Source organism: Heterodontus francisci, chromosome 27 (genome assembly GCF_036365525.1).
Source record: "Heterodontus francisci isolate sHetFra1 chromosome 27, sHetFra1.hap1, whole genome shotgun sequence".
NCBI lineage: Eukaryota > Metazoa > Chordata > Chondrichthyes > Heterodontiformes > Heterodontidae > Heterodontus > Heterodontus francisci.
In genome coordinates this window covers 69,287,587-69,313,382 of record NC_090397.1, presented here as the reverse complement: position 1 = coordinate 69,313,382, position 25,796 = coordinate 69,287,587, and the positions used below count along the sequence as shown (strand labels likewise).

Sequence of the window (25,796 nt, the reverse complement as noted above, 5' to 3'; positions counted from 1 at the left end):
TCTGTTTTTGCACCCCTTTAAAATTGTACCCTTTATTTTATATTGCCTCTCTTTATTCCTGCTCGTAAAATGCATCATTTCACACTTGTCTGCATTAAATTTCATTTGCCATGTGTTAGCCCATTTAGCCCATGTCTATGTCTTTCTGAATGTTCTTACTACCCTCCACACTGCTTACATTTCCAAATTTTTTGTGTCATCTGTGAACTTTGAAATTGTGCCCTGTATACCCAAGTCCAGGTTATTAATCACTAAAATAAAAGCAAAATACTGCAGATGCTAGAAATCTGAAATAAAAACAAGAAATGGTGAAAATACTCAGCAGGTCTGGCAGCATCTGTGGAGAGAAAAGCAGAGTTAACATTTCAGGTCAATTACCCTTCATCAGATCTGGCAAATATTAGAAATGTAATAGGTTTTAAGCAAATAAAGTGTGGGTGGGGCAAGAGGTAACAAAAGAGAAGGTGTTGATAGGACAAGGTCACAGAGAATAACTGACCAGAAGGTCATGGAGCAAAGACAAATGGTATGTTAATGGTGTGGTGAAAGACAAAGCATTAGTGCAGAGAGGGTGTTAATTGACAGAAAAATGAACAGCCCTGGCCCAAAGCACAAACATGGAAAACAAACAGTGGGTAGACACAGTAGAAACTAACTAAACAAACTGAAATAAAATAAACAAATAAAGAAAAAAGAAAAAATAACGAAAAATAAAAATGGGGGGCCCATCATGCTGTGAAATTATTGAACTCAATGTTCAGTCCGGCAGGCTGTAATGTGCCTAATCGGTAAATGAGATGCTGTTCCTCGAGCTTGCGTTGATGTTCACTGGAACATTGCAGCAATCCCAGGACAGAGATGTGGGCATGAGAGCAGGGTGGGTGTTTTGAAATGGCAAGCAACCGGAAGCTCAGGGTCATGCTTTTGGACTGAGCTGAGGTGTTCCGCAAAGCGGTCACCCTTGACTCTATCTTTTCTCTCCTGGTCCAGTCTCTTCCCACCTACATCCATGACTCTTCTGACGCCCTACGTTCCAGTCCTACTCAGGCCCCCACCCCAACTCTTTTTCCGGTATATTGATGACCGTATCGGTGCCGTTTCCTGCTCCTGCCCCAATCTGGAAAACTTTATCAACATTGCTTCTAATTTCCACCCTTATCTCACCTTTTACATGGACCATCTCCGACACTTCCCTTCCTTTCCTTGACTTCTCTGTCTCCATCTCTGGGGATAGGTTGTCTACTAATACTTATTATAAGCCCACCGGCACCCACAGCTACCTCGATTACATTTCTTCACACCCTACCTCCATTCCATTCTCGCAGTTTCTCCATCTCCGACGCATCTGCTCTGATGATGCTACCTTCCACAACAGTGCATGTGATACGTCTTCCTTTTTGCTCAACGAAGGATTCCCCCCCACTGTGGGTGACAGGGCCCTCAACCGTGTCCGGCCCATTTCCTGCACCTCTACCCTCACCCCTTCCCCTCCCTCCCAGCACCGTGACAGGGTTCCCCTTGTCATCACTTTCCACCCCAGCAGCCTCCACATCCAAAGGATCATCCTCCGCCATTTCCGCCACGTCCAGCGTGATGCCACTGCCAAACGCATTTTCCTCTCTCCTCCCGTCAGCATTCCGAAGGGATCGTTCCCTCCGCGACACCCTAGTCCACTCCTCCATTGCCCCCACAACCTCATCCCCTTCCCAAGGCACCTTCCCATGCAATTGCAGGAGGTGTAATACCTGCCCATTTACCTCCTCTCTCCTCACTATCTAAGGCCCCAAACACTCTTTTCAGGTGAAGCAGCGACTTACTTGTACTTTTTTCAATTTAGTATACTGTATTTGCTGCTCACAATGTGATCTCCTCTAAAATGGGGAGACCAAACGCAGATTGGGTGACCGCTTTGTGGAACACATCAGCTCAGTCCTTTTTATTTTTATTTTTCGTTATTTTTTCTTTTTTCTTTGTTTATTTTATTTTAGTTTGTTTCTACTGTGCCTACCCACTATTTTTTTTCCATGTTTGTGCTTTGGGCCAGGGCTGTTCATTTTTATGTCAATTAACACCCTTTCTGCACTAACGCTTTGTCTTTCACCACACCATTAACATATTGTTTGCCTTTGCTCCATGACCTTCTTGTCAGTTATTCTCTGTGACCCTGTCCTCTCAACACCTTTTCTTTTGTTATCTCTTGCCCCACCCCCGCTTTATTTGCTTAAAACCTATTACATTTCTAATATTTGCCAGTTCTGATGAAGGGTCACTGACCTGAAATGTTAACTCTGCTTCTCTCTCCACAGATGCTGCCAGACCTGCTGAGTATTTCCAGCATTTTTTTTTCATTAATTCATGGGATGTGGACCTCGCTGGCGAGGCCAGCATTTATTGCCCATCCCTAATTGTCTTTGAGAAGGTGGTGGTGAGCTGCCTTCTTGAACCATGGGAGGCAGGTACACCCACAGTGCTGTTAGGAAGGGAGTTCCAGGATTTTGACCCAGCGACAGTGAAGGATATAGTTCCAAGTCAGGAAGGTGTACAACTTGGAGGGGAACTTGCAGGTGGTGGTGTTCCCATGCATTTGCTGCCCTTGTCCTTCTAGTTGGTAGAGGTCGCAGATTTGGAAGGTGCTTTCCAAGGAGCCTCGGTACGTTGCTGCAGTGCATCTTGTCGGTGGTGGAGGGAGTGAATGTTTGTGGATGGGGTGCCAATCAAGCGAGCTGCTTTGTCCTGAATGGTGTCGAGTTTCTTGAGTGTTGTTGGAGCGGCACCCATCCCAGCGAGTGGAGAGTATTCCATCACCTCCTGACTTGTGCCTTGTAGATGATGGACAGGCTTTGGGGAGTCAGGAGGTGAGTTACTCGCCGCAGGATTTTTAGCCTCTGACCTGCTCTTGTAGCCACAGTATTTATATGGCCACTCCAGTTCAGTTTCTGGTCAATGGTAGCTCCTAGGATGTTGATAGTGGGGGATTCAGAGTTGGTCATGCCATTGAATGTCAAGGGGAGATGGTTGGATTCTCTCTTGTTGGAGATGGTCATTGCCTGGCACTTGTGTGGCGTGAATGTTACTTGCCACTTATCAGCCCAAGCTTGGATATTGTCCAAGTCTTGCTGTATTTCTACATGGACTGCTTCAGTATCTGAGGAGTCGCAAATGGTGCTGAACATTGTGCAATCATCAGCGAACATCCCCACTTTTGACCTTTATGATTGAAGGAAGGTCATTGATGAAGCAGCTGAAGATGGTTGGGCCTAAGACACTACCTTGGGGAACTCCTGCAATGATGTCCTGGAGCTGAGATGATTGACCCCCAACAACCACATCTTCCTTTGTGCTAGGTATGACTGCAGTCAGGGGAGAGTTTTCCCCAATTCCTATTGACCAGTTTTGCTCGGGCTCCTTGATGCCATACTTGGTCAAATGCTGCCTTGATGTCAAGGACAGTTATTCTCACCTCACCTCTTGAGTTCAGCTCTTTTGTCCATGTTTGGACCAAGGCTGTAATGAGGTCAGGAGCTGAGTGGCCCCAGCAGAACCTCAACTGAGCAGGTTATTGCTAAGCAAGTGCCACTTGGTGACACTATTGATGACACCTTCCATCACTTTACTGATGATTGAGAGTAGGCTGATGCGGCGGTAATTGGCCGGGTTGAACTTGTCCTGCTTTTTGTGCACAGGACATACCTGGGCAATTTTCCACATTGCAGGGTAGACGCCAGTGTTGTAGCTGTACTGGAACAGCTTGGCTGGGGGCGCGGCAAGTTCTGGAGCACAGGTCTTCAGTATTGTTGCCGGAATATTGTCAGGGCCCATAGCTTTTGCAGTATCCAGTGCCTTCAGTCGTTTCTTGATATCACGCGGAGTGAATCGAATTGGCAGAAGTCTGGCATCTGTGATGCTGGGGACTTCAGGAGGAGGCAGAGATGGATCATCAACTTGGCACTTCTGGCTGAAGATTGTTGCAAATGCTTCAGCCTTATCTTTTGCACTGATGTGCTGGGCTCCCCCATCATTGAGGATGGGGATATTTGTGGAGCCACCTCCTCCAGTTAGTTTAATTGTCCACCACCATTTACGGCTGGATGTGGCAGGACTGCAGAGCTTAGATCTGATCCATTGGTTATGGAATCGCTTAGCTCTGTCTATCGCATGCTGCTCACGCAGTTTGGCACACAGGTAGTCCTGTGTTGTAGCTTCACCAGGTTGACATCTCATTTTGAGGTATGCCTGGCGCTGCTCCTGGCATGCCCTCCTGTACTCTTCATTGAATCAGGTTTGGTCTCCTGGCTTGTTGGTAACAGTAGAGTGGGGAATATGCCGGGCCATGAGGTTACAGATTGTGGTTGAGTACAATTCTGCTGCTGCTGATGTCCCACAGCGCCTCATGGATGCCCAGTTTTGAATTGCTAGATCGGTTTGAAATCTAACCCATTTAGCACGGTGGTAGTGCCACATAACATGATGGAGGGTATCCTCAATGTGAAGGCGGGACTTCGTCTCCACAAGGACTGTGCGGTGGTCACTCCTACCAATATTGTCATGGACAGAAGCATCTGCAGCAGGCAGATTGGTGAGGACAAGGTCAAGTATGTTTTTCCCTCTTGTTGGTTCCCTCACCACCTGCCCCATACCCAGTCTAGCAGCTATGTCCTTTAGGACTCAGCCAGCTCGGTCAGTAGTGGTGCTACTGAGCCACTTTTGGTGATGGACATTGAAGTCCCCCACCCAGAGTACATTTTGTGCCCTTGCCACCCTCAGTGCTTCCTCCAAGTGCTGTTCAACATGGAGGAGTACTGACTCATCAGCTGAGGGAGGACAGTAGGTGGTAATCAGCAGGAGGTTTCCTTGTCCATGTTTGACCTGATGCCATGAGACTTCATGGGGTCCAGAATCTATGTTGAGGACTCCTGGGGTAACTTCCTCCCGAGTGTATACCGCTGTGTCAGCACCTCTGGTGGGTCTGTCCTGCCGGTGGGACAGGACAAACCCAGGGATGGTGATGGCAGTGTCTGGGACATTGTCAGCTATGATTCCATGAGTATGAGTATGTCAGGCTGTTGCTTGACTAGTCTGTGGGACAGCTCTCCCAACTTTGGCACAAGCCCCCAGATGTTAGTAAGGAGGACTTTGCAGGGTCGCCAGGGCTGGGTTTGCCGTTGTCATTTCCAGTGCCTAGGTCGATGCTGGGTGGTCCGTCCAGTTTCATTCTTTTTTATTGACTTTGTAATGATTAGATACAACTGAGTGGCTTGCTAGGCCATTTCAGAGGGCATGTAAGTGTCAACCACATTGCTGTGCGTCTGGAGTCACATGTAGGCCAGACCAGGTAAGGACGGCAGATTTCCTTCCCTAAAGGACATTAGTGAACCAGATGGGTTTTTACAACAATTGACAATGGTTTCATGGCCATCATTAGACTAGCTTTTAATTCCAGATTTTCTAATCTAATTCAAATTCCACCTTCTGCTGTGGTGGGATTTGAACCCATGTCCCCATGGGTTTCTGGGTGACTTGTCCAGTGACAATAACAATACGCCACTGCCTCCCCTTGTTTTTTCTTCTTTTTTTTTCTTGTTTTTTCTTGTTTTTATTGCAGGTTATTAATAGTATATATGATGATTAGCCTAATACAGACCCCTGGGGGACACCACTGTATACTTTGCTCCACCATCTTCTGCTTTCTGTTTATTAGCTAATTTTATATCCATGCACTGCCCTTTAATCCCATGGGCGTTAGTTTTGCTCACAACATGTCGATTATGTAACACTTCATATCAACCTCTCTATAAGGAGAGGATAATGTGACCACTTGGAATACACCATTCAAATGAAAGGACGTTTAACAGTTTATAGCAGCACATCCATTAATTTATCCTGTTTTAGTTTACTGCTCAATTCTTTACTGATTTTATGTTTCCTGCTCCTCCCTGATGCCCCTAATTCTTGTCCATTCATCAATTATTTGTAATAATATTGTCTCAACTTAAAGTTTTAGGATAGAGACCAAGACAGTTCTTATGGACACATAAAACATCTTACTGCTTCAATGACCTACACTACCCGTACACAATTTTAAAATATTTTCTTACCCCACCTTCTTTCTTTGCCTAGCCCTTCTGCCTGACATGAACCAAACTCGTCAGAAAAGTGCCCATCTGACCTATCTATTCAGTCAGTCATTAGAAGCTGTGCTCAAATAGCCTGGGGTGATTTGTGCATTTTCCAAATAACTTTTTATTGAAATGTTTCCCTACTCTTTGCACAGTGCCTTGTATCCAATTTACATTTCCCATGGCAAATTAGCTGGACTCAGAAACTTGCTCTGTGGGCTGCTATCTGATGTCCAAGTCACAGGTTGCTGGCGTTATCATGTGCTGCGGCATTGTACCACCTCATTCCTTACCTCTAACGCAACTGAAGGTGAGAAAGAATACATCTTTATGATGTATATTAATAACCTGGATTTGGATATACAGGGCACAATTTCAAAGTTTGCAGGTGACACAAAAAACTTGGCAATGTAAGCAGTGAGGAGGATAGTAACAGAATTCAGGAGGACATGGGCAGATTGTGAAAAGGGCAGACACATGGCAGATGAAATTTAATGCAGAGAAGTCAAAACTGGCTCTTTTGAAAAGCAATCCAGTTAATCTGCTCTTTCCCCATAACCCTGCAACTTTTTCTCCTTCAAATATTTATCCATGTCCTTTTTGAAGGCTACAATTGAACAGGTACCCAGCACCCTATCAGGCAGTGCATTCCAAATCCTAACCATTTGTTGCAGAAAAAAAAAGTTTCCCTCAGGTTCTTTTGCCAATCATGTTAAACCTGTGCCCTCTGGTTATTGACCATTCAGCCACTGGAAACAGTTTCTCTTTATTTACTCTTTCTAAACTCATGATTTTAAACATGCGAGAAACCACTAAAACCGGGAATAATGATTGTTGAAACCAGCTAGGGTAAAGCGGGGATACAAACAGATATCATTTAACTAATTGCACGTTTAAAAAAAAAAAATTACTTTCTAAATTCTTAATTTGCTACAAGTAAAGTGTTTTGTAACATACCCTCCTAAACATTTTTTCAAGTTGATATGAATATTTTCCCCGGTGCGTCCAAAACCCATCAGAATCTGTCCTTTCTCTGACGAATTGAAGTGACAGATGCAATAATAAGCCACTTGTGTCTATGACTGTCTGAAGGAGAGTTTGTGAAATGTGGAGCTGCCCGGTCCAAACACAATGAAATACCCGGTGCCAGACTGCTGCTTTTCCTGAAGTTTAATTGTAGCCTTAAATAAAAATAATTGGCAGATGTTACTAAAATAGAGTTTCAATAAGAATTCTGCTACTAATAGTAAATGAGCACAGCTCTCCCAATCGCTTTCAGGATGTAGCAAGTGAAACTTCCTTATAATTTAAAGGAGCATTTATTTTTAAATTCGCACAATTGGAATAATTTCAACCAAACTATTTCAGTTTTCCATGGAAATTGATCCACACTGGACCTTTCATCTCTGAGACCGAGTTTAAAATTCAAGTTGATGCGCTCTTTTTCCACTGTATCCTTAAGAACAGAATGAATTTGAGCTGTCTGAATTAGTTTCCACGGAATATAACTGATACCATGGCTGGACTTTTACGGTAGGCGGACGGGAGCCGGCCTCCGACGTAAAAGTCGGTGGCGAACCCGCTTCCGCCTTGCCTGGGGATTAAGTTCCGTGTTTTACGGGTCCCCAGGCTTAATTGTTCCGAGGCGAGACTTCCACCCGCTTGACTGAGGGAGTCCCGCCTCATTGAGCTGCCGGCCAATCAGCGGGCCAGCAGCTCTTAGTCCCAGCAGCGCCACTGGGAGTGGTGGCCACTGCTGGGAGTGCAGCCCAGCATGATGAGAAGATGCCTGGGAGCTGGGCAGACAGGTAGCTTTTGGTTGCCTTGCCGGGGGTAATTGGTCGGGCCCCGGCGAGGCTAGGGTGGTTGCTTGGAGGGGGAAGAAGGGCGTGTTGGGTGGTGGGGGTGGTTGGGGTAGTGGGGGCGGCCCTCCATCGGGTACCCTGTGCGCGATTAGTGCTTCCCCCCCCCCCCCCCCAAACCGGGACAATCGCAGCCGCCTGGTTTTCACAGGCGACTTTTCCCGGCTCCAGGCCACCTGCATGCCGCGCGTAAAATCCAGGCCATTTTCCGCTGCTGCCCTTCCCCGCCCTACGTAAAGGGGGGCGGAGGCGGGAGCAGGTCAGGAAGGCCTCCCCGGAGCCTCCCGCTCCATTTTACGCCACCCCCTTTTCCCCCCCCCCCCCCACCCCGCCACCATCCAGCTTGTTGGTGTGGCGTAAAAATTTCAGCCCATAAAACAGAGCTGCTACACTTGCCAGTCCAAAAGATTTTCACAATTCTACAAGTGAAGCTTCTCCTGCCAGTAAAATTCTATCCATCACAATGTCATCACTTGGAGCTTTGTTCCTTGTAAAGCAAGTTCAGAGTTAATCATCATTTGCTGATCTAGGCTTGATTAAGTATGAGCCTTGACAATGGTAAGTTTGATTTACCTCATAGTACTCAGCAAGCACTAGGAGAAAATTCATGAGATGCTTGGCCTTGTCACATCTATTTCACGTTGTGCCTTGTTTGGGAGTAGAGAAGTGGTCATTTTCCCAACAATTGCCCAATTTTTTTTTTAAAAAACATAATAATTATTTAATTAATCAAGAAATTCTCTCCCTAAATTTCTCTGTCTCTCTACCTCTCTCTTCCCTTTTAAGATACTCCTTCAAATCTAACTCTCCGACCAGGCTTTTGGTCATCTGCCCTACATCATCCTTATGTGGCTTGGTGTCTTTTTTATTGACATCGCTCTTATTCAGTGCTTTGGGACGTTTCACTACATTAAATAAATTTAAGTTTAAGTTGCTGTTTAGATGTTCCTGAGAACAGCAATGGGATGAATAACTCCATTATATTTTATTGGTGGCACTGAGTAAGAGAGGAACTTTGGTCCGGACGCTGGAGGAATTCCTTCAAAGCAGTGTGGTTGGATCTTTAACATCTAACTGACCAGGCAGATGAACTCTCAGGACATTGGTCCCTCAATATTGCACTGGACTGTTAGTCTAGGTTATGTGCTGAAGCACTGGAAGGGGTTAAAACCCATCATCTTCTGATCGAGGTGAGAATAGTGCCAACTGATTGAGACTATCAGAGCCCTGTATTTCAGCTAACTAACCTATGAATGCTTCTTATTGTCAGTAAGTTAAAATTGAACCATAGAGTTTTATAGTATAGGAACAGGCCTTTTGGTCCATTTTGTCTTTGGCATCTGTTCACTAGAACAATGCAAAACTAACAGAGCCTTCTGCCTGCTTGTAGCCCTGTATATTCCTCTGCTTCAAATACATATCCATTTTTCACTGGCAAAAAAATCTAAGTCTCTGCTTTATTACTCTGTGGCAATGTTTTCCATGCTTTAGCAACTTTCTGTGTAAAGAAATTTCCCCCATACCATCTCACTGACTCTGCTATTAGCAATTATAAATTAATGATTTCCCCCATTGCTAATTCTGGAACCGGTAGAATTGGTATTTCCCTTTTCATTCTATCAAAATGCTTCAAAAATATTTGTTTTAATGTTTACTAAATCTTTTCTATTTGTTCTCTGCTGCAGTGGAAAAAGTTCCAGTATCTCCATGACTGTAGTTTGCCTTCTGTAGCATCATCTTGTGAGATCTACATGGCTTTCATGTCCTTACTATAATGCTGATGAATAATCATTTGTCTTGCACTCATCAGGACAAACCACAAGAATACCAATGTAAGGGAAAACAACAACTTTATACTGCATGCGAAGAGAGTGCGATTGGCTGGCAAGTGAACTCTGATTGGTAAAGACGTTGCAATGGGGAATGCACCAGTTATATTGTGACTGACAGTTAACTGCCAAGCTTTGTTTGAAATTTAAACCAGGTAGCTTGATTCTGGTCAAGGCATTGCCCTGAGGAATGAACGAGCGAATGGCTGTCACTTGTTTAGCTGAAACATGTGCAATGTTTGTACATGGACTTTCTGTCTGCAAAGAACAGGGCCCTGTGTATTAATATATGTAGCTTCCAGTACGCGCAAATGCACCACACTGCGAGCCCGACTGACAATCTTAAATTGGTTGTCAGCGTAATTCTTAGCACACTGTGGATTATTTAGCAAATGTTGTCCAATCGCGGAATCACATCTAATGTTGGACACTGTGTTTTGAAGCTACATATATTAATACACAGGGCCCTGTTCCTTGAAGACAGAAAGAACATGTACAAACATTGCGCCGGTTTCAGCTAAACAAAATAAGTGACAGCCATTCACTGGTTCATTCCTCAGGGCAAAGCCTTGACCAGAGTCAAGCTGCCTGGTTTAAATTTCCAACAAAGCTTGGGCAGTTAAATGCCAGTCACTATAAACTGGTGCATTCTCCATGGCAACACCTCTACCAGTCAGAGTCCACTTGCCAACCAATCAGTACTTTCTTCTCATACAGTATAAAATTGTTGTTTTCCCTTACATTGGTATTGTTGCGGATTGTCCTGATGTGTTCAAGATGAAAAGCTTTGACAACATCTCTGTTTTCAGCAATACTCAAATAATGTTGATGCTCAAAACTGCACATGGTACCCTAACTGTTCCTCGACTAGTTTTACAAATTTATCAACACCTCTTTAACTTTGCTTCTGTGTCCCATTTATAAACCCTGAGATGCTAACGGTCTTTCTTGTGGTTTTAAAGATTTGCACTTTGATGATGTATTTCCATCCCAGGTCTGTGTTGCTGCACATCCTTCAGCATTTTTCCTATCAGTATGTAGCCACATTCTTCATTTTCTTTCCCCGTGCACTTTATGTTAAATTGCATCTGTTACCTCTCTTTAACAGTCCTCCTCATTCTTGGCTAAACAGCCTACTTTTGTACCATCAGCATGTTTTAATGGTACACTCCATTTACTTAAGTCTAAAATACCATGGCTTGGCCATGTGAGCCACATGGAAGATGGCAGGATCCCCAAAGACACATTGTACAGCGAGCTCGCCACTGGTATCAGACCCACCGGCCGTCCATGTCTCCGTTATAAAGACGTCTGCAAACGCGACATGAAATCGTGTGACATTGATCACAAGTCGTGGGAGTCAGTTGCCAGCATTCGCCAGAGCTGGCGGGCAGCCATAAAGACAGGGCTAAATTGTGGCGAGTCGAAGAGACTTAGTAGTTGGCAGGAAAAAAGACAGAGGCGCAAGGGGAGAGCCAACTGTGCAACAGCCCCAACAAACAAATTTCTCTGCAGCACCTGTGGAAGAGCCTGTCACTCCAGAATTGGCCTTTATAGCCACTCCAGGCGCTGCTTCACAAACCACTGACCACCTCCAGGCGCGTATCCATTGTCTCTCGAGATAAGGAGGCCCAAAAGAAAAAAAAAAAAAATACCAAGAACAAAAAGTGAACCCAGCGCTGAGCACTGGGGCACACCACTTGTAACCATTCTCCAGTATGAGCACCACAATCCTTTATTTTATGTCTGTCAACCGAGTTTCTATCTGTGCGACCACATTTCCTCTTATACCATAATGCTTGAATGTTTGTAAAGGTCCTTGTATGAGTCTCTTTATTGAACAGCTTCTGAAAATCCAGATACACTGCATCTATTGCATTCCTTTAAATATCCAATTGGTATTTTTTTTCAAAGAACTCTCTTAAATTTGTCAAACGCAACTTGCCTTTAACTGTTATAAATGTTCTGATGAAAGGTCATCGACCTGAAACATTAACTCTGTTTCTCTCTTCACAGATGCTGCCTGACCTGCTGAGAATTTCCAGCATTTTCTGTTTTTATTTCAGATTGCCAGCATCCACAGCACTTGGCTTTTGCCTTTAACTGTCTGGCTATTCTTGATTAACATTTCTACAGTGTTCATTAATTATGGATTCTGAGTTTACCCACAACTGATAGGTTAATTGGTTTGTAGAGCCCTTTCCTATCCTGAGTGGCGTGAAACAGGGCTGTGTTCTTGCACCCACACTTTTTGGGATTTTCCTCTCCCTGCTGCTTTCACATGCGTTCAAGTCCTCTGAAGAAGGAATTTTCCTCCACACAAGATCAGGGGGCAGGTTGTTCAACCTTGCCCGTCTAAGAGCGAAGTCCAAAGTACGGAAAGTCCTCATCAGGGAACTCCTCTTTGCTGACGATGCTGCTTTAACATCTCACACTGAAGAGTGCCTGCAGAGTCTCATCGACAGGTTTGCGTCTGCCTGCAATGAATTTGGCCTAACCATCAGCCTCAAGAAAACTAACATCATGGGGCAGGACGTCAGAAATGCTCTATCCATCAATATTGGCGACCACGCTCTGGAAGTGGTTCAAGAGTTCACCTACCTAGGCTTAACTATCACCAGTAACCTGTCTCGATGCAGAAATCAACAAGCACGTGGGAAAGGCTTCCACTGCTATGTCCAGACTGGCCAAGAGAGTGTGGGAAAATGGCGCACTGACACAGAACACAAAAGTCCGAGTGTATCAGGTCTGTGTCCTCTGTACCTTGCTCTATGGCAGCGAGGCCTGGACAACATATGTCATCCAAGAGCAATGTCTCAATTCATTCCATCTTCGCTGCCTCCGGAGAATACTTGGCATCAGGTGGCAGGACCATATCTCCAACACAGAAGTCCTCGAGGCAGCCAACATCCCCAGCTTATACACACTACTGAGTCAGCGGCATTTGAGATGGCTTTGCCCTGTGAGCCGCATGGAAGATGGCAGGATCCCCAAAGACACATTGTACAGCGAGCTCGCCACTGGTATCAGACCCACCGGCCGTCCATGTCTCCGCTTTAAAGACGTCTGCAAACGCGACATGAAATCCTGTGACATTGATCACAAGTCATGGGAGTCAGTTGCCAGCGTTCGCCAGAGCTGTCGGGCAGCCATAAAGACGGGGCTAAAATGTGGCGAGTCGAAGAGACTTGGTAGTTGGCAGGAAAAAAGACAGAGGCGCAAGGGGAGAGCCAACTGTGCAACAGCCCCGACAAACAAATTTCTCTGCAGCACCTGTGGAAGAGTCTGTCACTAGAATTGGCCTTTATAGCCACTCCAGGCGCTGCTTCACAAACCACTGACTACCTCCAGGCGCGTATCCATTGTCTCTCGAGATAAGGAGGCCAAAGAAGAAGAAGAGAAGAGTTTATCCTTCTACTACCCTCTCAAACAGAAGTGTCACACTGACTTTCCTCCAGAGCTCTGCTGCAATTTACAAAGCTGTGGTCAAAGCTTCTGCTCGCTCGCTGGCTTCTTTCAGCAACCTAGAGTGTTTGCTGTCACGGAACAGCTTTATTCTTTAACACTGTCAATCCTGAACTGCACAATGTTCTTAACTGCATTCATATATAAATAATCCATGCTTTTAAATTCTTTTTTTGAGTAACGGTTTATGTTGTTTGCTAGGTGACGTATGTGAAGGGCTGAAGAAGCAAGTGTCTGGAATGAGACACTTGTTAAATAAGAGGGGTAATAGTATAAGGATCCATCAGCCAATGATGCCTGGGAGGGAAAAACTGAAGGGGGATCCAGAGGCTTCAGATTTAACATGGCTCCAAAGCAATGCAAACCAGTCCAATGCCTGTCATGATGAGCCTCATTCATCCCAGAGTGTCGTCTGGAAGGATATCCAGGTTCAAACACCGGATGCCTATGTTTCAGGAGAATACAGTGGTGAAGGTTCCAGATCATCTAAACCAGTCATAGATGCAAATACTGAAAGACTCCAAGGCATGCTGGAAAGCAATGGTACGTTAATTTTGTTTTGCTGGTGAGAACATGTGAATTTTAAATAATCCAGTTTCTTTCAGAAGGGGTAAAAGCATGCTACATCAAGTGCATTTTATGAATGAACAAAAGTTCAACCATTATCTCCCCAAAAGATGTACAGAGCAGCATATTATTGACTCTCATCTCACATCAGTAGGCAAAATAGGGTCTAACTTCATATCTTTAGAGGTGTGAACTTTATGAGGATGAAGAACAAATCTAATAGTCTTAACATGCCTTCCTTACTTTGTTCTGTCTAGTAAGGGTAAATATACAGAGCATTTCAGATATAAATATATCTGGTAAATAAGAAATGTAATCTATGCAAGTGTCAGTGTATACTTTTACAATGTCTGCATGGCTCCCAAACCAAATGACATGTTCTGTCTCAAAACATAGGGAAGTAGTGTAACTGAGGAGGCCAGAAGCTTATTTATGTGAGTCCTTTCATTTTATAGTTCTGCTTAATATAATAAACTTGGTATGATCATATAAAACAGTTCAAGTCTCCAGATTTCCGAAATAAAAACAGAAAATGCTGGTAAATGGTAAGTTTACATGTGGAAACTACAGAGAAAAGACAGGTTTCCTTTGGGACCCTTTGTGAGTTCTAATGTAGGATCCCATCTGGAATTTATTTTTTATTCATTCATGGGATGTGGGCATCGCTGGCCAGGCCAGCATTTATTGCCCATCCCTAATTGCCCTTGAGAAGGTGGTGGTGAGCTGCCTTCTTGAACCGCTGCAGTCCATGTGGGGTAGGTACACCCACAGTGCTGTTAGGAAGGGAGTTCCAGGATTTTGACCCAGCGACAGTGAAGGAATGGCAATATAGTTCCAAGTCAGGATGGTGTGTGACTTGGAGGGGAACCTGCAGGTGGTGGTGTTCCCATGCATTTGCTGCCCTTTTCCTTCTAGGTGGTAGAGGTCACGGGTTTGGAAGTTGCTGTCTAAGGAGCCTTGGTGCGTTGCTGCAGTGCATCTTGTAGATGGTACACACTGCTGCCACTGTGTGTCGGTGGTGGAGGGAGTGAATGTTTGTGGATGGGGTGCCAATCAAGTGGGCTGCTTTGTCTTGGATGGTGTCGAGCTTCTTGAGTGTTGTTGGAGCTGTACCCATCCAGGCAAGTGAAGAGTATTCCATCAAACTCCTGACTTGTGCCTTGTAGATGGTGGACAGGCTTTGGGGAGTCAGGAGGCGAGTTACTTGCCGCAGGATTCCTAGCCTCTGATCTGCTCTTGTAGCCACGGTATTTATATGGCTACTCCAGTTCAGTTTCTGGTCAATGGTAGCCCCTAGGGTGTTGATAGTGGGGGATTCGGCAATGGTAATGCCATTGAATGTCAAGGGGAGATGGTTAGATTCTCTCTTGTTGGAGATGGTCATTGCCTGGCACTTGTGTGGCGAGAATGTTACTTGCCACTTATCCGCCCAAGCCTGGATATTGTCCAAGTCTTGCTGCATTTCTACATGGACTGCTTCAGTATTTGAAGAGTCACGAATGGTGCTGAACATTGTGCAATCATCAGCGAACATCCCCACATCTGGAATGTGAACTTGTCTGCTGTCTTTTCAAATATAGTTTCAGTATTTTCTGTGTTTATTGCAAATTTCCAGTATTCAGACTTTTTTTAATCTTCAGGTTTCAGCAAGTACTAAGCAAGTTCTAAAATGTCCTGTGTCACAGGAAACCCTAGCCAACAAGTGATGAATGTGCTGACTGGCCAACTGAAATCACGGGGTGAGAGGGTTGTCCTAAGAAGAGAGATTGAGTAGCCGGATCTGTATTCTCTGGACTTTAGTAGAATGAGAGATGATCTCATTGAAACATATAAGATTCTAAGAGAGCTTGACAGGGTAGGTGCTGGGGAGGCTGTTTCCCCTGGCTGGGAAGACTCAGGATAAGGTGGGGGGTGGGTGGGGGCGGCCATTAAGCACTGAGAAATTTCTTCACGCAAAGGGTTGTGAATCTTTGGAATTCTCTATCCCAGAGGACTGTGGATGCTCAGTTGTTATGGATATTCAAAAATTAGATTGATAAATTTTAGGACACTAAGGGAATCAAGGAATATGAGGATAGGGCAGGTAAGTGGAGTTGAAGTAGTAGATCAGCTATGATATTGATTGGCGGAGCAGGCCCTACTCCTCTTATTTCTTATGTTCTGATTCCAACAGTACGGGCCAAGTGCTGGAAAATGGGATTGGAATAGATAGGTGCTTGATGGCCGGCGCTGACACGATGGGCCCGAAGGGCCTGTTTCTGTGCTGTAAAACTCTATGACTCTAAGTGGTTAATGAGCTTGGATTCTGGAAATTGATTTGGTGAAGCTTGGATTGTTTGGAAAATTTATTTTTTAAAGTTTTAGATCCTTTTTTAACTTCATTTTTCAGATCGCTTGCAATACCTGTTTTTATATCCTAGAAATTCAAGGTTTAAAAGTTATATAAAAGTGTCTCTGGTATCCTGGAATGCTAGGATGGTCATATTGGTCTCCAACAATGAGTCGTCTTGGTACCATATTCACATGATAGGCAAGGTAGCAGGTTGTGTTCTGAGGATGCAGCCTGCAAGTAACTCAACACCAATAACTTTTACTTATATAGCACCTTTAATGTAATAAAACATCTCAAGGCACTTCAAGGGAGCTTTTTAAAGCAAGGTTTGTCACCATAGAACCATTAAAAAAATTACTACACTGAAGGAGGCCATTCAGCCCATTGTGTCTGCGCCAGCTGAAAAAACTAGCCGCCAATCTAATCCCACCTTCCAGCACCTGGTCCATAGCCTTGCAGGTTACAGCACTTCAGGTGCATGCCCAGGTACCTTTTCAAAAGAATTGAGGGTTTCTGCCTCCACCACCGTTCCTGGCAGTGAATTTCAGACACCCACCACCCTCTGAGTGAAAAAGTGTTTTGTCATGTCCCCTCTAATCCTTCTACCAAACACCTTAAATCTGTACCCCCTGGTAATTGAACTCTCCGCTAGGGGAAACGGGTCCTTCCTGCCTACTCTATCTAAGCCCCTCATAATTTTGTACACTTCAATTAAGTCACCCTTCACCATGCCACATAAGGCGATATTAGGGCAGATGGCCGGAAACTTGGTCAAAGAGGTAGGTTTTAAGGAGCTTCTTAAAGAAGGAGGGAGAGGTCGAGAGGCAGGGCGGTTTAGGGAGGGAATTCCAGAGCTTAGGGTCTTGGTGGTTGAAGGCATGGCTGCCAATGGTGAAGTGATTAGAATCGGAGATGCTTAAGAGATCAGAATTAGATGAACACCGTTATCTCAGAGGGTTGTGGGGCTGGACAAGATTACAGAGATAGGGAGGGGCGAGGCCATGGAGGGATTTGAAAACAAGGACAAGAATTTTAAAACTGAGGCATTGCTTGACCAGGAGCCAGTGTAGGACAGCGAGCACAGGAATGATGGATGAACATAACTTGGCATGACTAAGAGCTCCAATAGCAAATTGATCTGCATTTTATAGCATTACATTGGCCAAGCACCCACCGCATGCCTCACACTTCATTTCAAATGGCATAAATTTAAAAATACTTTTTCACTCCTAAAGTATTAGCTATTTTATCAGCAATACAGTGTTACTGCTCCCTTTTCTGACACATAAATTAATTTAGAACATTATGTGCTGTACAGGAGAGATGCCATATTCTACATTGGGTTCTAACTGTTGTATGTGCAGTTGTCAGCCAACATTATTGGCCATACTGCAGGAGCTTCGGACTCTGCGGGAATTGATGCAAGCACAAGCGGGTAAGGACTGATTTTTTTTATTAGTGTATAGAATAGTGTACATATTGTTCCTTTTTATGATTTAAACATTTTCAGGGAAGAAAAGCAAGGCCTGTATTTTTTTTTATTCGTTCATGGGATGTGGGCGTCACTGGCTAGGCCAGCATTTATTGCCCATCCCTAATTGCCCTTGAGAAGGAGGTGGTGAGCTGCCTTCTTGAACCATTGCAGTCCACGGGGTGAAGGTACACCCACAGTGCTGTTAGGAAGGTAGTTCCAGGATTTTGACCCAGCGACCGTGAAGGAACGGCGATATAGTTCCAAGTCAGGATGGTGTCTGGCTTGGAGGAGAACTTGCACATGGTAGTATTTGCTGCCCTTTTAATTCTAGGTGGTACAGGTCGTGGGTTTGGAAGGTGCTGTCGAAGGAGCCTTGGTGAGTTGCTGCAGTGCATCTTGTAGATGGCCCACACTGCTGCCACTGTATGTCAGTGGTTGAGGGAGTGAATGTACATGGGGTGCCAATCAAGCGGGCTGTTTTGTCCTGGATGGTGTCGAGCTTCTTCTGTGTTGTTGGAGCTGCACCCATCCAGGCAAGTGGAGAGTATTCCATCACATTCCTGACTTGTGCCTTGTAGATGATGGACAGGCATTGGGGAGACAGGAGGTGAGTTACACCCTGCAGAGTTCCCAGGCTCTGACCTGCAATGGTGTATCATGTAATGGTGTATCATGTAATGGTGTATCATGTAATGGTGTATCATGAGGCTTTAACCATAGTATGGATTACATCAATAAATTTCTACAGTGGTAACAGTTGAATCAATAGTGTGTCTGTTATTTGTCAAGCTGAGCATTAACTTATTTAATTCTTCAATTTCCCCACCCAACCCACTACATTTCCGGTCTTTTCCACTCCTCCACTTCCAAACTTAATTCCAGTTTCCAGTAAAGCTGTATATCCTTTCCTTTGCAGGCTTCTCTCTGTCTGTATCTCTCCCTTTCTGTCTCTCTGTTTCTAAAGCAGAATTCTTACATCTTCTGTAGTTATAATATTTAAGATTTATATTATCAATTGTCTTTGAAATGGACTTCCAGATACACATTTAGATTTCCTGTTGCCCCTTTACGAATATGTGACAGAACCACTAGCATCAACATGCGATAAACACACACACAGATAGAGACAGAAAAAGTAGAAAGAATAAAGAGGAAAAGTTTGAGGCAACTTCTATTGGTTATTTACTGTCCTTTGAGTTCAATGTGGAGTTTTTGGTTGCTGGTAAGTCCTGCTATACGTTGGGGCTCAGTTCACACTTCAACTTGTTTCGATGTCGGAGTCTTTTCTCTCTTGAGGTGTACGTGTCTTCCGTGGGTCCGGTGACTTGGGAGAAAGTGAGAGAGAGACAGCCAGGAGAGCGGCTTTCTTGTTCCAGCTTCAGTTGCAAAACTGCCTTCTGTTCACGGAAGGGGAAGATGCGTTTGGTAGTGGCATCATGCTAGAGATGATGGAAATGAGGGAGGATGATCCCTTGGATGTGGAGGTGGTGGGGTGGAAAGTGAGGACAAGGGGAACCCTGTCGTGGTTCTGGGAGGGAGGGGAAGGGGTGAGGGTAGAGGTGCAGGAAATGGGCCGGACACAGTTGAGGGCTCTGTCAACAACAATCAGGGGGAATCCTTGGTTGAGGAAAAAAGAGGACATATCAGAAGCGCTGTCATGGAGGGTTGCATCATCAGAGCAGATGCGTCGGAGACAGTGAAACTGGGAGAATGGAATGGAGTCCTTGCAGGAGGCAGGGTGTGAAGAAGTGTAGTCGAGGTAGGTCTGGGAGTTGGTGGGCAACTTCCCCCCCCTCCCCTGTCAGCATTCCGAAGGGATCGTTCCCTCTGCGACACCCTGGTCCACTCCTCCATTACCCCCCACCACCTCATCCCCATCCCACGACACCTTCCCCTGCAATCTCAGGAGGTGTAATACCTACCCATTTACCTCCTCTCTCCTCACTATCCAAGACCCCAAACACTCCTTTCAGGTGAAGCAGTGATTTACTAGTACTTCTTTCAATTTAGTATACTGTATTCGCTGCTCATAATGTGGTCTCCTCCACACTGGGGAGACCAAATGCAGACTGGGTGACGACTTTGTGGAACACCTCAGCTCAGTCCGAAAGCATGACCTGTGCTTCCAGTTGCTGGCCATTTCAACACTCCACAGCCCCGCCCCCCTGCTCTCATGCCCACATCTCTGTCCTGGGATTGCTGCAGTGTTCCACTGAACATCAACGCAAGCTTGAGGAAGAGCATCTCATTTACCGATTAGGCATGCTACAGCCTGCCAGACTGAACATTGAGTTCAATAATTTCAGAGCATGACGGGCCACCCTTTTTATTTTTAGTTATTTTTTCTTTTTTATGTGTTTACTTTATTTTAGTTTGTTTATATCCACTGTTTTTTTTCATGTTTGTGCTTGGGGCCAGACTGTTCAGTTTGCTGTCAATTAACACCCACTGTATACTAACGCTTTGTCTTTCACCACACCATTAACATACCATTTGCCTTTGCTCCATGACCTGGTCAGTTATTCTCTGTGACTTTGTCCTATCAACACCTCTTTTGTTATCTCTTGCCCCACCCCCACTTTACTTGCTTAAAACATTTTACATTTCTAGCCTCTGCCAGTTCCGATGAAGGGTCACTAACCTGAAACGTTAACTCTGCTTCTCTCTCCACAGATGCTGCTAGACCTGCTGAGTATTTCCAGCTTTTTTTAAATTCGTTTATGGGATATGGGCGTGGCTGACTAGGCCAGCATTTATTGCCCATCTCTAATTGCCCTTGAACTGACTGCTTGCTAGACCATTTCAGATGCCATTTAAGAGTCAACCACATTACTGTGGGTTTGGAGTTACATGTAGGCCAGATAAGGACAGCAGATTTCCTTCCCTAAAGGACGTTAGTAAACCAGATGGGTTTTTACAACAATTGACAATGGTTTCATGGTCACAATTAGACTAGCCTTTTTTTAAAAATTCCAGATTTATTAATTGAACTCCAATTTCACCATCTACTGTGGTGGGATTCGAACTCATGTCCCCACAGCATTAAGCTAGGCTCTGGATGACTAGTCCAGTGACATTACCACTACGCCACCGCCTCCCCAACTATGCTGGTGGCCACCTTACTGTTCATGATGGTGCCACTGGAATGCCTCTTGCATGTGGCCACTCAGAAGCGGCGGTGCATGAATCAACTCTGACAGACTGGGGCTATTCACCAAAATGCTGCCATGCCTATGGCAGGCAATGCTGCTGCCTGGCCCCATTGATAGGGACTGGGTTGGCATTCCCTTTCTACCAATCTCACTCTCACATATAACCACACACTAGGCCCCTAAGGAAAGCAATGTATGGTCCACTCACCTTGGCGGATCGCATGAGGTCACTGACCCTCTTATAGCACTGCAGTCAGGTTCTAGGGACGACCCCACGGCTGCTGACCTCCTCTCTTGCTTAGTCTGGCGGACGGGTCAACTCCTTTCGACCCAGAGGAAAAGGACCTCCTGTCTTGTCCAAGCAGCCTGGAGGAGAATCTGCAGGGAGGCATTGCTAAACTGTGGGGCCTCTGCCATTCTTTGACAGTCCTTCTTTCGCAGATCTTTCACTGAGGCTTCTTTATGGCTGGATCGATTTTAAGAGTACTGGCAGCCCTTTAAATATGGCACCAGCACATCCAGTGGTCTGACGTCACCCCGCTACCACTGCCTTACTAGACACCACCTCCGCCTGCCAACAGTTAATTGTCCAGCCACCACAGAATTTTTCTCCCCAGCCCACCCCCTGCCCAAGCAGCAGCGGCTTCCAGGCCCGGCAGCAGGACCTCAGGCCTCGCCGAAAAATTCAGCCCAATGTTATTTGGAAGAAACTGTTTTAGTGATAGTTGTGAACTTGATTTTTTTCTGGGAGCTCTGATAGTTGCAGTACCCAGTATAATGCTAGCTGTACAAACCAGGAATCCCGCAGGTTTCATTCTCACTGTTTGATTGGCACCTCATCCACCACCTTCAACGTTCACTCCCTCCACCACTGACGCTCAATGGGAGCAGTGTGTACCATCTACAAGATGCACTGCAGCAACTCAGCAAGATTCCTTCGACAGCACCTTCCAAACCCGCAACCTCTACCACCTAGAAGGACAAGGGTAGCAGATTCATGGGAACACCACCACCTGCAAGTTCCCCTCAAGCCATACTCTATCCTGACTTGGAACTATATCACTGTTCCTTCACTGTCACTGGGTTAAAATCCTGGCGCTCCCTTCCTAACAGCACTGTGGGTGTACCTACACCCCAAGGACTGCAGCGGTTCATGAAGGCGGCTCAGCATCACCTTCTCGAGGGCAATTATGGAAGAGCAATAAGTGCAGGCCTTGCCAGCGACATCCACATCCCATTAACAAATTAAAAACAAAAATTAATTGATCTCACTTGTTAAGGTGATGAACTGGTGAGGGAGGTATGATTAACCTTAATGTCCTGGGCTAAGGAAGGAATCTACCAGACAGAATTCCTACTCCTATTGTGCTTGCAAGTATATCCGGTGGGGACAAGGTTGGACACAAAATCAAATAGCGCAATGACATCCACTGTCTAGGATCATACATGAATAATAATCCTTTAAGAACATGCCTGTGGAATATAACCAGAATGAGATGGCATCTTCCATAGAACCACAGAAGAAGTACAGCACAGAAGGAGGCCATTCAGCCCATCGCGTCCGCGCCACTGGAAGAAACTAGCCGCCCAAACTAATCCCACCTTCCAGCACTTGGTCCAAAGCCCCGCAGGTTACAACAATTCAGGTACATGTCCAGGTACCTTTTGAAAGAATTGAGGGTTTCTGCCTCCACCACCATTCCTGGCAGCGAATTCTAGACACTCACCACCCTCTGGGTGAAAAAGGTTTCTCCTCATGTCCCCTCTAATCCTTCTATCAATCACCTTAAATCTGTGTCCCCTGGTAACTGACTTCCCCTCCGGGAGATACAAGTCCTTCCTGTCTACTCTATCTAGGCCCCTCAATTTTGTACACCTCAGTCAAATCACCCTTCAGCCTCCTCAGCTCCAAGGCAAAGAACGCTAGCCTATCCAATCCTTCCTCATAGATGCAACCTTCAAGCCCTGGCAACAGTCTTGTAAATCTCCTCTGTACTCTCTCCAGATCAATTATGTTCTTTCTGTAATGTGGTGACCAGAACTGCACGCAATACTCTATCTGTGGCCTAACCAGCGTTCTATACAGTTCCAGCATCACATCCCTGCTTTTGTATTCTATACCTCGGCCAATAATAGAAAGCAATCCATATGCCTTCTTCACCACTCTATCTACCTGTCCTGCCACTTTCAGGGACCTGTGGACATACAATCCAAGGTCTCTCATTTCTTCCACCCCTCTCAATATTCTCCCATTTGTTATGTTTTCCCTCGGCTTTATTTGCCCTCCCCAAATGCAGTACCTCACACTTCTCTGGATTGAATTCCATTTGACACTTTTCCACCCACTCAACCAAACCTTTGATATCATTAGTCTGACTGAAGGGTCAGTGACCTGAAACGTTAACTCTGCTTCTCTCTCCATAGATGCTGTTAGACCTGCTGAGTTTTTCCAGCATTTCTTGTTTTTATTATCTTTGATATCATTCTGGAGTCCACGGCTTTCCGCCTCACTATTAACTGCACGGCCAATTTTTGTGTCATCAGTAAATTTCCCGATCATGTCTCCCACATTTAAGTCCAAATCATTAATATATACCACAAACAGCAAGAACCCAACATTGACCCCTGTGGAACGCCACTGGAAACCGCTTTCCATTCGCAAAAACATCCATCAACTACTACCCTTTGTTTCCTGTCACTGAGCCAATTCTGGATCCAACCTGCGACATTTCCCTGTATCCCATGGGCTTTCATTTTACTGACCAGTCTGCCATGCGGGCCCTTGTCAAATGCCTTACTAAAATCCATGTAAACCACATCCACTGCACTACCCTCAACAATCCTCCTTGTTACTTCCTCAAAAAACTCAATTAAGTTAGTAAGATATGACCTTCCCCTAACAAATCCATGCGGACTATCCCTGATTAATTCGTGCCTTTCTAATTGACAGTTTATCCCATCCTTCAGAATAGATTCTAACAATTTACCCACCACCGAGGTCAGACTGACCAGTCTGGCTTATCCCTCGCACCCTTTTTAAACTATAGTACAACGTTTGCAGACCTCCAAACATCTGGTACTTTGCCTGTATCTAGTGAGGATTTGAAGATGATCCTCAGCGTATCCATTATTTCCTCCCTGGCTTCCTTTAACAACCTGGGATGCAATCCATCTGGTCCTCGTGATTTATCCACTTCCAGGGATGTCAGACCCTCAAGCACTTCCTCTCTCATTATGCTTATTGTGTCTAATATTTCACACTCCTCTTTAACTACAATGTCTGCATCAACCCTCTCCTTTGTGAAGCTAGAGATAAAATAACTCATTAAGTACCCCTGCACACATCATCTGCATCCACGCATAAATTCCCCTGTACATCTGTAATAGGCCCTTTCCTTAGTTATCCTCTTGCCCTTAATGTACTGATAACGCATCTTTGGGTTTTCCTTGATTTTACCTGCCAATGTTTTTTCATGTCCTCTCTTTGCTTTTCTAATTTCCTTTTTTACTTCACCCCTGCATTTTCTATACTCCTCTAAGCTTCCTAAAGTATTAAGATATTTGTGATCATCATAAGCTTTTTTTGCTTTAACTTGCCCTGTAAGCTTTTAGATAACTAGGGGGCTCTAGATTTGGCAGTACCACCCTTAATCTTTGCGAGGACATGCCTACACTGTGCCCGTAGTATCTCGTTTTTCAAGACGAGTGGCGAAAAGGGGAGAGCTAAAAGGCACTTTAAAAATGAACACTTTTTTTTTAGCTTTAAGTATTTATTTGCTAAATAAGTAGCTTTTTTGACCGTAATGGAAAGTCTTCATAACCACTGCAGCCATCGGAATGTTACATGGAGTTACAATAAAACCACTTTTTCTTTACAGGCCCTCAGAGCACTACACATGTTCCATCATCCCATATTACTACCTTACGTTCAAGTTTACTACGGAATAAAATCATTAAAAAAAGGCTGAGGATCAGGCCGGCTCCAGCTCAACCAAATCTGAAAATTCACAATCAGAACATCAGCTTGCCACAGATTGAGAAGAACCACCCATTATCAACAGAGAAATTGACCACAGAAATTCATCCAAGGCAGGCCCCACCAAATCAGGTAGAGGGATGTATTTCTGGAATGGATAGCCTACAAAACAGTGATCTTTTAGAGGTAAGTACGAATATATTATACTTAGAACATAGAACAGCACAGTACAGGCCCTTCGGCCCACGATGTTGTGCCGAACCTTTAACCTACTCTAAGATCAAACTAACTACCTACCCTTCATTCTACTGTCATCCATGTACCTATCCAAGAGTCGCTTAAATGCCCCTAATGTATCTGCTTCTACTACCACCGCTGGCAGCGCATTCCACGCACCCACCACTCTCTGTGTAAAGAACCTACCTCTGACATCTCCCCGAAACCTTCCTCCAATCACCTTAAAATTATGCCCCCTGATGATGGCCCTTTCCACCCTGGGAAAAAGTCTCTGGCTATCCACTATTTCTATGCCTCTCATCATCTTGTACCCCTCTATCAAGTCACCTCACATCCTTCTTCGCTCCAATGACAAAAGCCCTAGCTCCCTCAATCTTTCTTCGTAGGACATGCCCTCCAGTCCAGGCAGCATCCTGGTAAATCTCTGCACCCTCTCTAAAGCTTCCACATCCTTTCTATAATGAAACGACCAGAACTGAACACAATATTCCAAGTGTGGTCGAACCAGGGCCTTATAGAGCTGCAGCATAACCTCGCAGCTCTTAAACTCAATCCCCCTGTTAATGAAAGCCAACACACCATACCCCTTCTTAAAAACCCTATCAACGTGGGTGGCAACTTTGAGCGATCTATGGACATGGACCCCAAGATCCCTCTGTTCCTCCACACTGCCAAGAATCCTGTCTTTAAGCCTGTATTCCACATTCAAATTCGACCTTCCAAAATGAATCACTTCACACTTTTCCAAGTTGAACTCCATCTGCCACTTCTCAGCCCAGCTCTGCA

At 45.0% G+C, this 25,796-nt stretch overlaps 1 protein-coding gene across 1 annotated transcript in view; it reads left to right on the top strand.

Moving 5' to 3' along the window:
• bend7 (BEN domain containing 7) overlaps nt 1–25,796 on the top strand; it is a 63,642-nt gene that overhangs the window by 4,158 nt on the left and 33,688 nt on the right. Inside the window, exons 3-5 of the mRNA XM_068059559.1 lie at nt 13,474–13,815; nt 17,490–17,606; nt 24,676–24,959. Coding sequence (XP_067915660.1) covers nt 13,474–13,815; nt 17,490–17,606; nt 24,676–24,959 — 743 coding nt within the window. The remainder of the gene's footprint in view (nt 1–13,473; nt 13,816–17,489; nt 17,607–24,675; nt 24,960–25,796) is intronic.